The sequence below is a fragment of the Sipha flava genome, unplaced genomic scaffold (genome assembly GCF_003268045.1).
Source record: "Sipha flava isolate LNK unplaced genomic scaffold, YSA_version1 131_pilon_pilon, whole genome shotgun sequence".
NCBI lineage: Eukaryota > Metazoa > Arthropoda > Insecta > Hemiptera > Aphididae > Sipha > Sipha flava.
The window spans coordinates 665,841-681,114 of record NW_020271757.1 but is presented as its reverse complement, the minus strand read 5'-3'; the positions used below and the strand labels follow the sequence as shown (position 1 = coordinate 681,114).

The 15,274-nt window shown below is 26.9% G+C and overlaps 1 protein-coding gene across 2 annotated transcripts; it reads left to right on the top strand.

Moving 5' to 3' along the window:
* Positions 1–335: 335 nt before the first annotated feature.
* On the top strand, positions 336–7,459 carry LOC112694641. Of its 2 annotated transcripts, XM_025570177.1 has the most exons (11): positions 336–638; positions 705–825; positions 1,135–2,991; positions 3,101–3,217; positions 5,436–5,500; positions 6,042–6,155; positions 6,208–6,276; positions 6,532–6,693; positions 6,778–6,879; positions 6,940–7,127; positions 7,196–7,459. In XM_025570177.1, the coding sequence occupies exons 2-11, from the start codon at positions 705–707 to the stop codon at positions 7,269–7,271; spliced, it is 2,871 nt and encodes a 956-aa protein (XP_025425962.1). In that variant the 5' UTR covers positions 336–638; the 3' UTR covers positions 7,272–7,459. The 2 variants fall into 2 exon arrangements, with proteins under 2 accessions (XP_025425962.1, XP_025425963.1); XM_025570178.1 differs by lacking the exon at positions 6,042–6,155.
* The last annotated feature ends 7,815 nt before the right edge of the window (positions 7,460–15,274 follow it).

Below are 15,274 nucleotides of genomic sequence, written 5' to 3'. Positions count from 1 at the left end.
CGTAGTTCTAATAATAATTGTACTGTGATAATAATAATAATAATTTAAAGAAAGTTCTTCTAAATATTATCACAAATTATCACATCTATAAATTCATTTTTTAGAAATACAAAATCATAATTTTTACAACTGAATACAAAATACATGTTAAAAAGAAAACATTTTGACTTTTTATTTAAAAGAGGACGGACAAACGAGGACGTCCAAAAAAAGAGGACGTCTGGTCACCCTTCCCTATCCACTGCCACCACCAAATCGAGCATTGATTATATATGTAACGATGTTTAAATGTGATACGCATTTAAGACACATGTTGCGAGAGCGGGTTTATCAAGTTTATCATAAAACTGATAAACTGGATTTAGAAAGTACACTATGTCATAGTCCTAAATTCAAACGTATAATCGAATACTAAAGAGTATCCCTTAATCAGTATCAAAAACAGTAAAGTTATCCATAAGTCAATAATTTTGATTTGATATTCTATATATTTATGACCTTTTATTATAATTACAATATTTTTTGCCCTTTAATTTTATTTGCATATTCACATTTTTGATGATTATTTCTGAACCAAAGTATTGTGGATTATTTAACTTATATATTATCGGTCCAAATAGTTAAAAACCAATTTAGAGGTACCAAATAATGAAACTACCTAGTTTTGTAAATAAGTGTTTTTAAATTATGTATTATGTTTTTAGATGTCAAATGAATCAAAAATAAGCTGGAGTTGTATGAATTCCAAAGAGGATTTATTGAAACTTTTTTCTGGTCATGTTGATATTGATGTTATTGAAATGATGATTGATAACCGCAATAATTGTATGTTCATTTTCAAGTATTTATTTAAGTAAATAATGAAAATTAAAATATGATCGTTAGGTTAAAGTTTTTACTTTGTTACAACTTTGACATACCATATTAATAATAGTATAATTATTATATGATTTAAAAATATTATTATATGATATAAAATACATTATTGTATAATAATATAATATAAAAACACATAAATTAGATATTATTGTTTCTAATTGTTCTTGGTTTTCGGTAGTGATAAAACTTTAAACTATCAGGTACAATATCAAATATAAATAAAAATCCTAATCCTTATATTTGTTTTTTTATTAGTGTTATTGGCATATCGTGACCTTATGGAAATTACCAAAATTCCGAATTCTGAAACAAATTTACAATTGTCATCCAATGAAGACGTATTAGCTGCCACTTCTGATTTAAATAGTCCTAATATTATTAACTGGGAACGTTTATCAAAAAATGAATCGCCAACTAATCGGATATTATATTTAGTATCGAAAGGCTTTAAAGTTATGGTATTGATGAGAGGATGTCCAGGTAGTGGGAAATCTTATCAAGCCACTAATATTTTAAATATGTGCTATAAAAATGCTAATGTTGATGAATTTATATTCAGTGCAGATAAGTTTTTTATAAATAAACAATCGGGTGGATATAATTATATTCCTTCCAAAATAAGACAAGCCCATCAATGGGCTCTTGAAAATACAAAAAAAGCAGTTTTAAATGAAGTTACTCCTATAATTATTGACAATACCCATATTGAAGCTTGGGAAATGGAAAATAGTATTAAAATGGGTGTAAACAATGGTTATTGGATTGAAATTCTGGAGCCCATTTCTGAATGGGCATGGGAAGGATCAGAGTTAGCCAAAAGAAATATTCATTATGTTCCTTTAGAATATATTATGAATTCTATACGTCGATATGATCATTATATCAATACTGAAAATTTTCTAACTAGATTTAAATTAAAGTATAGCAAAAATAATCAACCTCCGCAATTATCAAATAATATAAAAAAGTACCAGCTTCATGAAAATCTTTTAGATGAAAAAAAAAAAATTATTGAACCCATAATTGCAAATTATGAACACTTTAATAATTTATGTATATCACAGAAACAAAATAATTATAAAAATGAAAACCCGTGTACTTCATTTAATAATATTGATGAAGATCCTTGGATTACTAATATGATACAAAAAAAAGAAGAACCAGTACTTTTTTTAGTAAATGATCTTGAAAATCTATCAAATGATATATCTGATATAAATGAAGATTGCTTTTCTACATCCCCCTTTGAAGAAGCATCTAACTTTACCAATAAATCAGTCAATACATATGAAAATGATTTCTTATTTATGGAAGTTTTAAATGAAATACCCGAAGAAGAATACAGCAGTTATGTTATTTTTGGCAGAAATAGAAATATTAATGATGGAAATCATAGTATTTCAGGTACATTTTGTGGAAAATTAGATAAAGGTACTATAACTAATGATGAGCTCATAGGAATCATCCATAAACCAAATATAAGTGAAATTCGTAAGCAGTTTCCGGAAAATGTTTGTTCATTAATAATTGAATTGTTTGATAAATGTGAAGGAAATATTGATTGGATTTTGGATATGTTATTCGAGTTAGGACATAATATTTCAAAAGAACAGCTACAAAATGTCATTCAGATTGAAGAAAATAATTTAGCTGAAAATATTCAAGTTCAAAATACTATTGAAAAAATAAGACCAAATAAACAAGATAATGATTTGTCTATCATCTTTCCAAATTCTAAATCAAACACTCTAAAATATAATGAAGATACTTTTGGTAAAAAAAAAAAGCAGGGAAAAAAAGTAATGGACACAAAAGGCAAAAAATTTCACACAACTCATCCTAGTTTTAGTATTGATCTCAGAAAAAATATTGAAAATAAATTTACATTTGATGATTCATTATATTCTGACCATGTATTAAATATAAAAAAATTGAAAGAAATTCATAATACACCGATAAATTACAATTTAGTTATACCATCAACATCTGATGGTATTAAAAAAGATTCAAAAGCAGAAAATGATCCCAAAGAAAAGTTTGTTCAGTTGGTTATAGATACTTCTGTACTGGCTCAATTATGTGACTACTTTGGTGATTTTTCTTCTGATCTTAGTAAGTCCCACAAATCATAAGAAGCTATTTCAATTTTCTTAATTACCTTATTGTTTTTTTTATAGATAATGATCGATTTTTTTTTTAACATGTTATTTTTTGAATTCAGGTAAAACCGCATTACCAATGTCTGTAAGATTACCTGAAAAGTTAGCAGAAGATCTTTATTACTGTTTGATTGCAAATGTACCTACAGATATTTGTGAGCAAGAAGCTATATTAAAAGGTAAGTAATGGTTATTATTTAAATAATATAAAGCAGTTTATTTTCAAAAATTATGTATTGCTAATTTATTTAACTTGTATAAAGGTAAGTATAATGTTGAATAAATATCCTTTTTAACCCTATAAAAAATGTTTTTTCTTTATTTAACTTTAAATTTTTTCTAGTGGAGGTAAAGAAATTTTGATTAAATTTCTTATTATTATTAATACTTATTAGTTTTTATATAAAACTTGCTTATAATCATGATGAATTATTATTAATTGAAATGCTATAAAGTTACATATTCTTTTGTTTCTTAACTGAAAAAAATATTTACAATTTCTTTTGTGAATTATTTTCTGATTATGGTTTCATCTTCAAATATTTATTTATTTGAAATATTTAAATTATAAGAACTTATAAAAATATTGATATTGTACTCTATTAAATTAAATTGTCTGTTAAAATAGTAGAAATATAAATGATTATATTGATATATATGTTGTAGGCATATAGTCAAATCAAATAAAGTTTAATGCCTAGTCATTTAATTAAATGTGAATATTGATATATCAATTAGGAATATGATTAAATGCCTCTTTCATGTCAGGCAAATAATAAAAAAAACATTTTGTATTATTTTAAAAATTTAAATATATTTTCTATCAGTTATTTATTGCTATTTTATATATAAAAAAGCTATGTATTATTTATTAATTTGTAAATCATGTTGGTATATGAAATAATATGTTTAATTTCATGTTCATTATTACTCTTATTTTAAAAATTGAATCATAAATATTTACAGGTAATAACTAATTCAATGTGATAGACGTAGATGATAGTACGGGTATATTGTATACCCTATAGTCAGTATGATTTGACTATATGGCTACGACATATATATAAATCCAATCTTACATAAGATTTCAGCTTCATTAATCTTGATGGAAAGTTTAAATTGAAATGCAACATTTTAAATTTAAATTCTATAAATAATTTAGAAATGGTAGTTCATTTACTATTATTATTTTTGTTGTTTTCTTAAAAACAATTGAAAAATTACCTATTTGAAATATTATCTGTATTTAATTTTTATAAAAGTCCTATTTAATAATTTTGAACCTTTTTACTATTTTTATAGTGGTACATTAATTTTTTAAGTAAAAATAAGTTACCTTGCTTTGTTAAGAATCTAAAGAATGGTGGAGAAACTATTATTTACTGAATTATATTTTTAATAATTTAGTTATATTTAATGTTGTGTAAAGATAAATAAAAATGTATCTAGATAAAGATAAAAGATAAAACATTATTTATCCGAATAAAAAAAAGATATATTATTTATTTCATTAATTAGTTTATATAAATTTATACTTAAAAATTAAATTAAATTAATATTAAAAAAAAACTTTGATCTAATAGGTATTTCAATATAAATAATGAACAAAAAAATTTTTATATTATAACATTTGTGGGTGCCAGTGTAGCGTGCGATCTACCAGCCTGTTTTTGGCGAACGTGATTTGTGAGTCGCTTAGCATTATTCAAAATACACCACGAGGAAGTGGGCTCACACGTATTTCAAAAATCACAATTTAAAAATCACATCCACATAATATAAGTTTTGTTAAATGAATATTTCAAATAAAAGTTTCGTTTTAAAACTCACAATTTCAAAATCACATCCACATAATATAAAATAATAATAATAATAAAATATAAAAAATAAAAGTTAGTCGCTATTTATGAATGTCGCATATCATTTAAAAAAGCAGTGAACAAATCTGGTTCACTATTCTGCCACACCTTCCAACCATACATATCTAAAAGTGATTGAAGCATATAGATAGGTATGCCCCTCTTTTTTTTTTAATATGGATATTTTTACATCCAACCATAACCTTTCAACACCCCGTGTGTGCGCACCTGTTAAGGGGTGAACATAATTTTCTTGATAATTAACAGTTTCATGAATGAACCCCTCTGCTGTTGATCATCGGTATAAGGGCTACTCATTTGAGTGGATGACGGAACCACCTTCACATTCCCTTTTAATAATAGTTATGGGTATCCTTGTCACGACGTTCTACGTAAAAATACCGACTGTCATTTCTATGAATCTAAGATGATTCATAAAATAAATAATTTTGTTTACTATCTAGGTAAGATAATTAATTATTTATTTAGATAATGCTCAACACTGGTTATATATTTTTTTATATTGTGTTATCATTAGATGAAACTTTGGCCAAAACGTTGCAAGAAGAGTATAAAAAATCAACATCTAGTAATTCTAATTCTGTAAGTATAGTTATGTGATGATTCAAGAAAAAAGGGCTTGTTTAACTTAAAATTTAGACCTTCATATCATTAGTAATTAGTAGAGATCAGTTAAAAAAAAAAAATTATAAATACTTGGTTTAAATTTATCTTTTATTTAGTATTACTGATTTGATGTACAAAAACATTTTTGAAAAAAAAATATCTGATTTAATGCCAATTTTACCCTTACGTGGATTAATCCTAATATTATTTAATGATTTCTTTTTATAAAAACCTAGGAGAATATAAAAATAACTAACAGAGTGAATATTGTATTTGTTGATCAATATTATCAAAATGTTTTTTCTTCAAAAAATATTTTCAAATATTCTCTAATGTATTAATATTTCCAAACCCTTGAAATATGTTTTTCTATAGAAAATAAATTTTTTTCTTTGAATTTTGTGTTTCAAGAATTGTAAAGATATCTCACTTTCATTTAAATGCATATACTTAAAACCCATATGTAAAATCATAAAATCCGACATTAGTCATCAATTAAAATTTTATTTTTTGACAGGGAGGACTTTCTTTTGCTGCAGTTTTATCAAAACAATTATTATTGGAAAAATTCAAACATTTTGATTCTAAACTTATTATGGATGTTTTGCATTCCAATGGTTATAAATTTGAAGTAAATATATGCTTATTATTCTATTGCACATTTTTGAAATTTATTTTTACAGGAATCGTGTAACATATTAACTGAGTTATCTGGAAGAAGATGTTTATCAAATCAAGACTCTCCCAACATAGTAATTAAATTTTATTTATTGATTCATTATAATTTAAACTTATAGTATTATATTTCCTATTTTAACATAATACAACAATATACTTTTATGAATTTTTATAACTGCTAATTGGATAATCAAATTAAAGAAATAAAGACAATGTTATCAGGTAGTTTAATGGGAGAACTTATTCCAGGATAGCTATAGATTTGATTCCTGGTCTGATTACTCATCTTTTGACTTTTTTCCAATTTCTTATAATTTCTGTACTTTTAGGAAAATGAAGATAATTATATCAATAAAGTCCAGCCTATTGTTCAAAATTATGAACAAGAAGCTTTAAAACATGCACACTCAAGACAACAGTTTTTAAATAAAGCTAATCAATCATTAAGCTCAAAAATACATCCTGCAGTGACTGCATATTATTTAAAAAGAGTAATAATATATTTTAAATTATTTAAATCAAATTATGATGTGTAGTACATTAATAAAATATAATTGTATTTATTTATTATTTAGGCAGAAGAATCCAAACAAAATGAAAAACATGCAAAAAATCAAGAATTAGTCAACATGATTAAGCAAAATGAAAGTACTACTTTAGATCTCCATCATTTCCCTGTAATAATAATACTTTAAATTTTTGAATTAAATGACTGTTTAAATCATATATTTTATTAGGTTAAAGATGCTATATTAGCATTGGACATATACTTGGATAAACATATATCTTATTTGAAAAAACTCAATGAAATATACAGTCGAGGTAGACAGTTGACAATTATAACAGGTCGTGGAAAACATAGTCCTAAAGGTATAGCCCGCATCAAACCAGTTGTAATACAAAGACTTGAAATAAGACGATTAATGTAAGTTTATTGAATTTTATATTTTAATAACCTTTAAACTTTCTTAAACTAACAAACTTGTTTTTCAGGTACTTAGAACCAGAATCTCCAGGGTTAATAATGGTTATTATAAAAAAGAACTCATTGCTTAGTTTGGAACTTTAAAAGTTAATAACTATATTGTTTAATAACTTTTAAATAATATTTATAGATTTTATAAATATATGAAATCAAGTAGAAATAAGTTTAGACTAAATATTTATTTACTTACTAATTTTAATTCATCAATATTTAATGAAGTGAAACAGTTCACAGATTGCCATTTTATGAATTACACTCTATGTTTTGTTATTTACTTTAATAACTTTCTTAACTAATTTTTATTATTTATATATACCTGTTTATAGTATAAAAATGGATTTTTACAGTCATATATTATATTTTATATGATAAATGTTTGATTAATTTAAAATATATGTTTATATTTTTTACCATTTATTGATTTTTAATATATATTTTATTGGTAACTTGATAAAAATAATTATTTACAAATGTACAAATCTCTCCAATTCAAATTGTAATGAAACTATTCCATTTTATTACAGGGAAAAATTATTATATCAAATTTATTTATTTTTTTTTTTTAATAATAATTAATGGGTGGTGCCCTTTGAATACAATATGTATTACATTTGACTTCAAGTAAGGATTAAGAAATACAATTTAATAAGAATAATAATTATAATGATTAAAAAAAATAGCAACAAAGAAATGAAAAACATAAAGGATTTAAGGTATTATAAAATAATTATTATAATAACAATAATAATACTTATAAATAAAATAACAAAAAATGAAAAGATTTAAGGTAGTAAACAATGAAAGTTGTTAGAGTAAGAAGGAGGGACCTCATTGGCGATGGACAATATATGTCTTAATGTTTCATTTTTCATATAATTACTTTTGTATTGGGGAATATAGAACACAGAAACTCGTGATTGAAATTAAGGGATAAAATAGTAGGACAGTCAACAAAATAATCAAATATTTATCAAAAACTGTGACAGGGTTTCCAACCCGCGGACCTTGGACCACATGCAGCCATCGAAAATTTTTTTTGTCCTTCCTCCATAAAAGACTTGAATTAAAAAAAAAAAATTCACAATAATATTAAAACAAAATTATCAGTGGCGTAGCCAGGATTTTTAAATGGGGGGGCTAACCACTTTTTTGGATAAGTAAGGTAAGAGAGGATATGAGAATTCATCCTTAACCTCCCCCCACCATCTACCACCAAGTTTCTGAACGTAATTCAAGCATTTTAGTATAGTTTTAAAAATATTTATTAATATATAATTTATAATAATAATAATAATTTTGGTTTCAGTGTTCAGTCACTTGCTCCACTCTGACAGCTGCATCCTCTTAGGCGAATTTCTGCCAAATTCAGTTATTATTTCACTTTCATCGAATTGCTCTTTTTTATTTATATTAGCCATAGCTAACCCATTCAGTCTGTTTTCCGACATGGTGCTTCTTAAAAAAAATTTTAAGCGATTAAGTACTGAAAACGTTCTTTCCGGAGTGAAAGAGGTAACTGGTAACGTGGCGAATAATTGTAAAAGTATTTTAATGTTAGGTCGAAGATTGGTGCGATGTGAGAGTGAATCAAGAGCAGAATTCGGTGTTGGGATAATATTTTGACTCCATTGTTGCCTCCATATGAACAGGTCTGCTCTGATTGTAGATGAGGTATCATCATGGAGATCTTGGACATATATTTTAGCAGCTTTTATAATATTTTTATCGTCATACATATTTAAATTAGCCGGAATAAGTCCTTCAAGTGGCATAACATCAATAAGCCTTTGATTAAAACGAGCATCCATTGATTCTATTAAATAGTCAAGATACATTATACATATAAACACGGCCCATGTGGGGGCTATAGCCCCCTTAGCCCCCCCCCTTGGCTATGCCACTGAAAATCATTATCTATATGATTGTATATTATTTATGTTTTTTACTATAAAATGTAGGTATACGTGCGATAAGTTACATCAAAAATCATGATTGAATTCAACTCACTACGTATATATGTAGATGTCGTGGAAGTCATTATTAGGCGGCGATTATTGACTGCAGGTTTTATTGGATAATAATATCACTTTTTTTTCGGCCCTTAGTATATTTATGAAAATGTAAATTGGCCTACCAACTACAAAAAGTTAGATCATCCTAAACTATGAAATTTGTTAATTTTCTTAAGGCGCGTACACTATACGTATATAATAATGTAGTATATATATACCTAATATACCTATACTAAAATATAAATTTACTATAGTCTATTTTCATGGTGCAGTATTTTTTTAGTTTGGACCGTTTGTCCGCTCAATCATATTATGTTATACTTGGTCTTGTACGGTAGAAAAAAAATAGGTCCGTAACCTGGTCTCGATCCACTATAACAAATTATTTTAAATTTTCAGTCCGGTCCGATCTAAAATTATATGTAGCAATCGGTTCGGTCCTTTTTTTAAATTTTCAGTCCGGTCCGGCCCTTAAAATTACGGACCATGCAGAGCACTAATAGGTACCTAAATACAGTTTCTTTTTAAAGATAACATTAAATAATTCTGTCCAGTGACATCAGATTTATATGCGATTTTCAGAAAAAAATAGGGAATACATAGAATACACATTTCTTGATAATTTTTACATTTTTGGATCTTTCAGTGTGCGCATGCGCTATACAACTTGCATTTTTTTAAATGGCAATAAGTTTTTTGAATGCCAACTTCAGATAGACCGAATCTTTTTAAGATAATTTGGTCCTTTTTACCATAGCTCTAAAATCAAAATTAACCAAATGACAATGAGTAAAAGTTTCGCTTAAAATTATTGAATTTTTCAACAATCATACTAGAATTTTATGAATTATTATGAAATTTGAAATCTTCTATTATTAAAGTTTCAATTTAAATTATTAATTTTATCATTTATTGTTATTTTTCGTGATAGATGTGGGTAATTACTTGTAATCTCTTTGATTATTTTATTTGTAGCCTTTACTAAAATAAACTAAATTTATTTATCGTGTGCTAAGAATAATATTATCTTTAAGTTCTTATAAATATTACAATAATAATTTATTTTAACTGATAAATTATAACATTTGTTTAAATGTACTTATTGAATGTCATTATAAGTTTTAAACTCGTATGTAATGTACGTATTTCATTCAAATTTAAAAATGCCAAGTGTCGTGCACCCAAAAGGGATTACGATGGGTAGTGATGGAGAAGAAGAAAACAACACTTCGAAAAATATATTATGACAAGTTTAGATGACTTTATTTATTAATTTAGACAAACACACTGTAATTATGTAGATAAATATAAAGTTAAACTGTACAGAAGTCCAGTCGGTCACGACTAGTATTAACAATAACACAGTCTAGTGCCTTTAACTCTGTATTAAAAGTGACTCCCTGTGGCTAGTGAGCAGACGTAGGTGAAGTTGGCCCCCCCACTTTGTCCTATCGGTTTCAAACTAATTCCAAATAATTGTAAATTAATTGTAAATAATTGTAAATGCAGTTCTGGAATTTGTAAATCCCCAAGAAAGTCACAAAATCAAAATCAAAATGGGGGGCTAACTTCACGCAGCCCCCCTCCCCCACTTTATCCTATCGGTTTCAAACTAATCCGAATAATTGTAAATTAATTGTAAATAATTGTAAATGCAATTTTGGAATTTGTAAATTCTCAGAGAACATGGAAAATCAAAATCAAATGTTTATACATATTATTATTGTTATGGGTAGGATTACATCATGTGTATAGTTTAATATTAGTAACGAGTCGAACTTGTGATATTATTAACCTAATATAGTATATTTTCTGAATTCCAAGGAACCTGAGATATCGGATATTTATAGTCAATTTTTTTATTACTTATGTATATATATATATTTTTTAAGTTATGTGAAAAATTGCGTTTATTTTTCCTATTGAAAAGTTGAGTTATTTTATTACAGTAACGAAAAGGTAACCTTGTAAGCTATTAATTACTTTTAGTTTATTAGTTATAAATAAAGTATTTTAATTCATTTTTAAAATTCTGAACCGGCACTTTCAATTCAATTTAAATATTTATTGAATACTAAAACTATTAATATTATTACATCTTGTACTAGAAAATTAATTTAATATACAAACTGCTTATTAGTGTAAACATAAATAAAAACAAATATTACCTCATACCTTAAAATATAAAAACTAAAAATATTAAATTAAATAAAAATTGTGCAGCCTTATGACACATTAATTAAAATAGATATTATAGCGAAATATTAAATTAAATTAGCAATTACAATTTAGTATAAATAATTAAATGAGGAGAAACTTTATGTTTTATCGGGGAGTTATAGTTAAGAATTTTTTTTGCCAAGTCGTTGTGCTTTTCCCATTGTCCATTTGAACGTCGAATGTAACTCACATAATGCCCATTACTATAGTCTACAATTCCATTAAAAATAAATCTATTGAACAATAAAAAATAATTATAATTTAAGATGAAATAATTATGCAGCAATAAATTTAAATCTTACATTTCATTTTTGATCGTCACCGTTTTTGGAAAATCGGTCATTTCAAATAAACATAAGTCTTCAACCTGATCAGCTTCAATGAATAAATGTTGTTGTAGAATTTTGTTTTGTGTAACTTCTCCATCGCAGTGAGGTTGAGAACAAGTATAATTTATTTTGTTAACATAATCATTTAAAGCCTCTTCTAAACGGTTGATATTTATTAAAGCTTGGTGATTCAACACAATTGTTCGAAGTTTAGTGTTTTTACATGATGTATTAGTGCATTTAGTATAATCAATAGCTGATGGAATTTTTTTAAATAATTCTCTTATAATGTATGTTACATTGCATTGAGTATTTATTCTTTTAATTCCTGATAATGTAGTGTCCTCAGAAAAAATAGATTTTAAAATATTGAAACGGCCCTTGTTTAATATTTTTACTGTCCCGTTAGTTGCAAGTGTCTTGCAAAATTTAAAAAATGTGTCCTCATTTGAGTCAATAAACATTTTATAATTAGGATTGTCTATATATGCTGTAGAAATAATAACAGCCACTGAATCGTACGCACATGTGTTTTGTACAAGGTATTTTTGTTTTTTATCCATAATGATTGAAGAATTATTACCATTTATCAATAAAGTATTGAGGCTAGATCTCATATTACGTCTATTTAATACATTTTCTATATTTTTATTTGACTGCATATATTTTGTTGGTCTAGATCTTTTTGGTTTATCATTAATAGTATCAATTACATGAATTTCCTTCCCAAGTCCACGCCAGTTCTCATTTTCATTTAATGTGTCTAAGGAAGTATTTGATTTATTTAGTTCTTTTGATATAATCACGTCAAAATTGAAGGAAATCGATGACAATGATGAACGAAAAGATATAGCAGAATCTGACGTGTCACATTCAATTGAATTTGGTAATGTTTTATCCTTAGTCTCTACGTCTTCGTTGATGATATTTAAATACGATTCATCAATAGCCATTTTAGTTAAAGGGTTTTTAGGTAAGTCACTGGATGTATTACATATATTTGGTTTATTAAATTTTTCAGATATTTGTTTTATATGAGCAGCGTTTCTTAATTATGAACTTCAGAATAGTTTCGAGTTAGAATCAATGCTGTTTAAATGATGAATGACTAACCTATCTGCAGTCATTGGTTTTCTCTCGTGGTAAAGTATAGTACATTTTAATTGCTTGAAATCTCCTTCTACTGATGCAGATGTAGCAATACTAAAAGGTGATTGAAAGTGATTTTGCATGATTGATGTCCATAATGGAAACTCTTTGCATAAGCGCATAACATCACTTGACAATTCAGGAAGATAGTATGCAGATATTCTATTCCCTTTTTGTTTAGCATTTTCTTTTGATTTGCTAAAAATATTTTGCAAAAATATTTCTAATTGACCTAAGCCTTTTTAATTTTCTTCTAATTCTTCAAGATTTTCACTTTCATTTTCATTTTCTGGTTCAATTGAAACAATTAATTCAGAATTTAGAATTTCATCCGTGCAAGATCCTTTCATAAGACTAATAAGAAACTCCCTGCCTGCTTCTGAAAAGGTTTTCGTACTATTGTCATAGCCAATCCACCCATCTGTTTCACTAAGTATAACGGTTAGTAAATTTGTTAAAATTATTTTGAAATCGTTTAGGTTTTTAGCCTCCATAAGTAATCTTAAACATCTTACCTAAAACTCTTTAAGATGTTTTCTCTTTTGTCCAATTAAACATTTTATACGACAAAATATTTTCATCATATGTGCGATATCTATTCTTATGTAACATTTAGGGAGCTGTACAGTTTGATTGGATAAAAATAAAAAACAGTTTTCTATATATTTCTTTAGACTTAATCCTTTACAAAAGGAACGGGTCAATGCTCCAATGCTTCTTGGAACATATTAGCATATGTTCAATTAAACCCTCAATTTTCAATAGACATTTAAGCAACGAAATTGGAATATTTATTAAAAAAGTTCATACGATTTTGAAAAAAAATAAACTACACCCGTATAGGCCTGATTTAGTATAAAAGTTGGTACCAGGTATTTCTAATCGTAGACTTATATTTATTGCATGGTTTATGTGATGCAATTACACGACGATCTCGATTTTTTATGATTTATCTATTGGACTGATGAATTTAAGTTTACCAACAACGGTATAATTAATAAACAAAATAACCGGTATTGGGCTGATCACAATCCATATTGGACGACTGATACAAATCACCAAACAGTTTGGAGAAGTAACGTTTGGTGTGGACTACTCAATGGGAGACTTCTCGGCCCGTATTTTTACGACGGTACACTTACTGGCAGAGGATACTTGGAGTTTTTAACCGATGTTTTACCTTCATACATGGACGATATTCCATTAAAGATTGGAAATAATGTATTTTTTCAACAAGATGGAGCATCTGCACATAATGCAATTGTTGTAAGAGAGTATTTACAAAATAAATTTGGCAATCGATGGATGGGTACATACGGAGCAGTAGCTTGACCACCAAGATCTCCAGATCTCACGCTATTAGATTTTTTCTGTGGGAACATTTGAAGAAAGTAGTGTATTCAACTCCACCTTAAACTATTCAAGATTTTAGAAATAAAATCGTAAATGCTTGTGCAGAACTTTTAAAGGAAAAAATATTAGCAGCTACTCAAAGATAAGTGATTCGTGGACTTCAATCATGCATGGAGAATGATGGACTAAATATTGAACAATTTATTAGATAGTTATTAGACATTTTTTACCTAAATAAATAATAGAAATAATTAAAATTATAAAAAATACATACAGGTAAAAACATACAGGGCAAGGTACCATAGTGCAGTGTTTCTTAAACCATGTTCCGCGAAACCCTGGGGTTCCACAAAACTCAAATGTTTTTTTTCTTTATTTTAAAGCAATCTGTACAAACAGCACATTTAGTAATTTAGATATAATAAAAAACATAGCATAATATTAAAAAAAACAGCTTTTAAGGAAGTCACCCATTGGTGACACCTACGAACTTTTAGCTGGATTTACGATCTTACTAAATTAGATCGGGATTCCAATTACGTTTAAACCTACACGGGGTTACCTGGGATATACAGTAATACCATGTCTCTAATGAGAGGATTAGTACTGGAGTTGAGTTTGGAATGGAAACGGTGGTAGTGAATTTTTGCATAATCTGTGACATTAATTACTTTGAGGTCATTGTGAAGTGAAAGGTTTGTCATGTACCATGGGTAATAGTGCGTAGGGAAATATTTTGGAAAGATTGGATGGGGCGAATGTTTGAGACTTAGCCATTCCCCATATTTGAATACCATATGACCAGATAGGTCTGGTCATTGAATTATATATCATTTTGGTTTTTAGATTAAGTTTAGATTTAAGGAGGGGTCGGAAAAGATGGAGTCTAATGTTGGTAAGTTTCCTTTTGTTTTGGAGATGGGATTTCCAAGTTAGGCGTTTGTCTAAAATTATTCCTGGATACTTTGTCTCATTCGAGATAGGTATGATTTTATTTTTGAGTTTAATGGTAGGGCAAATGCCG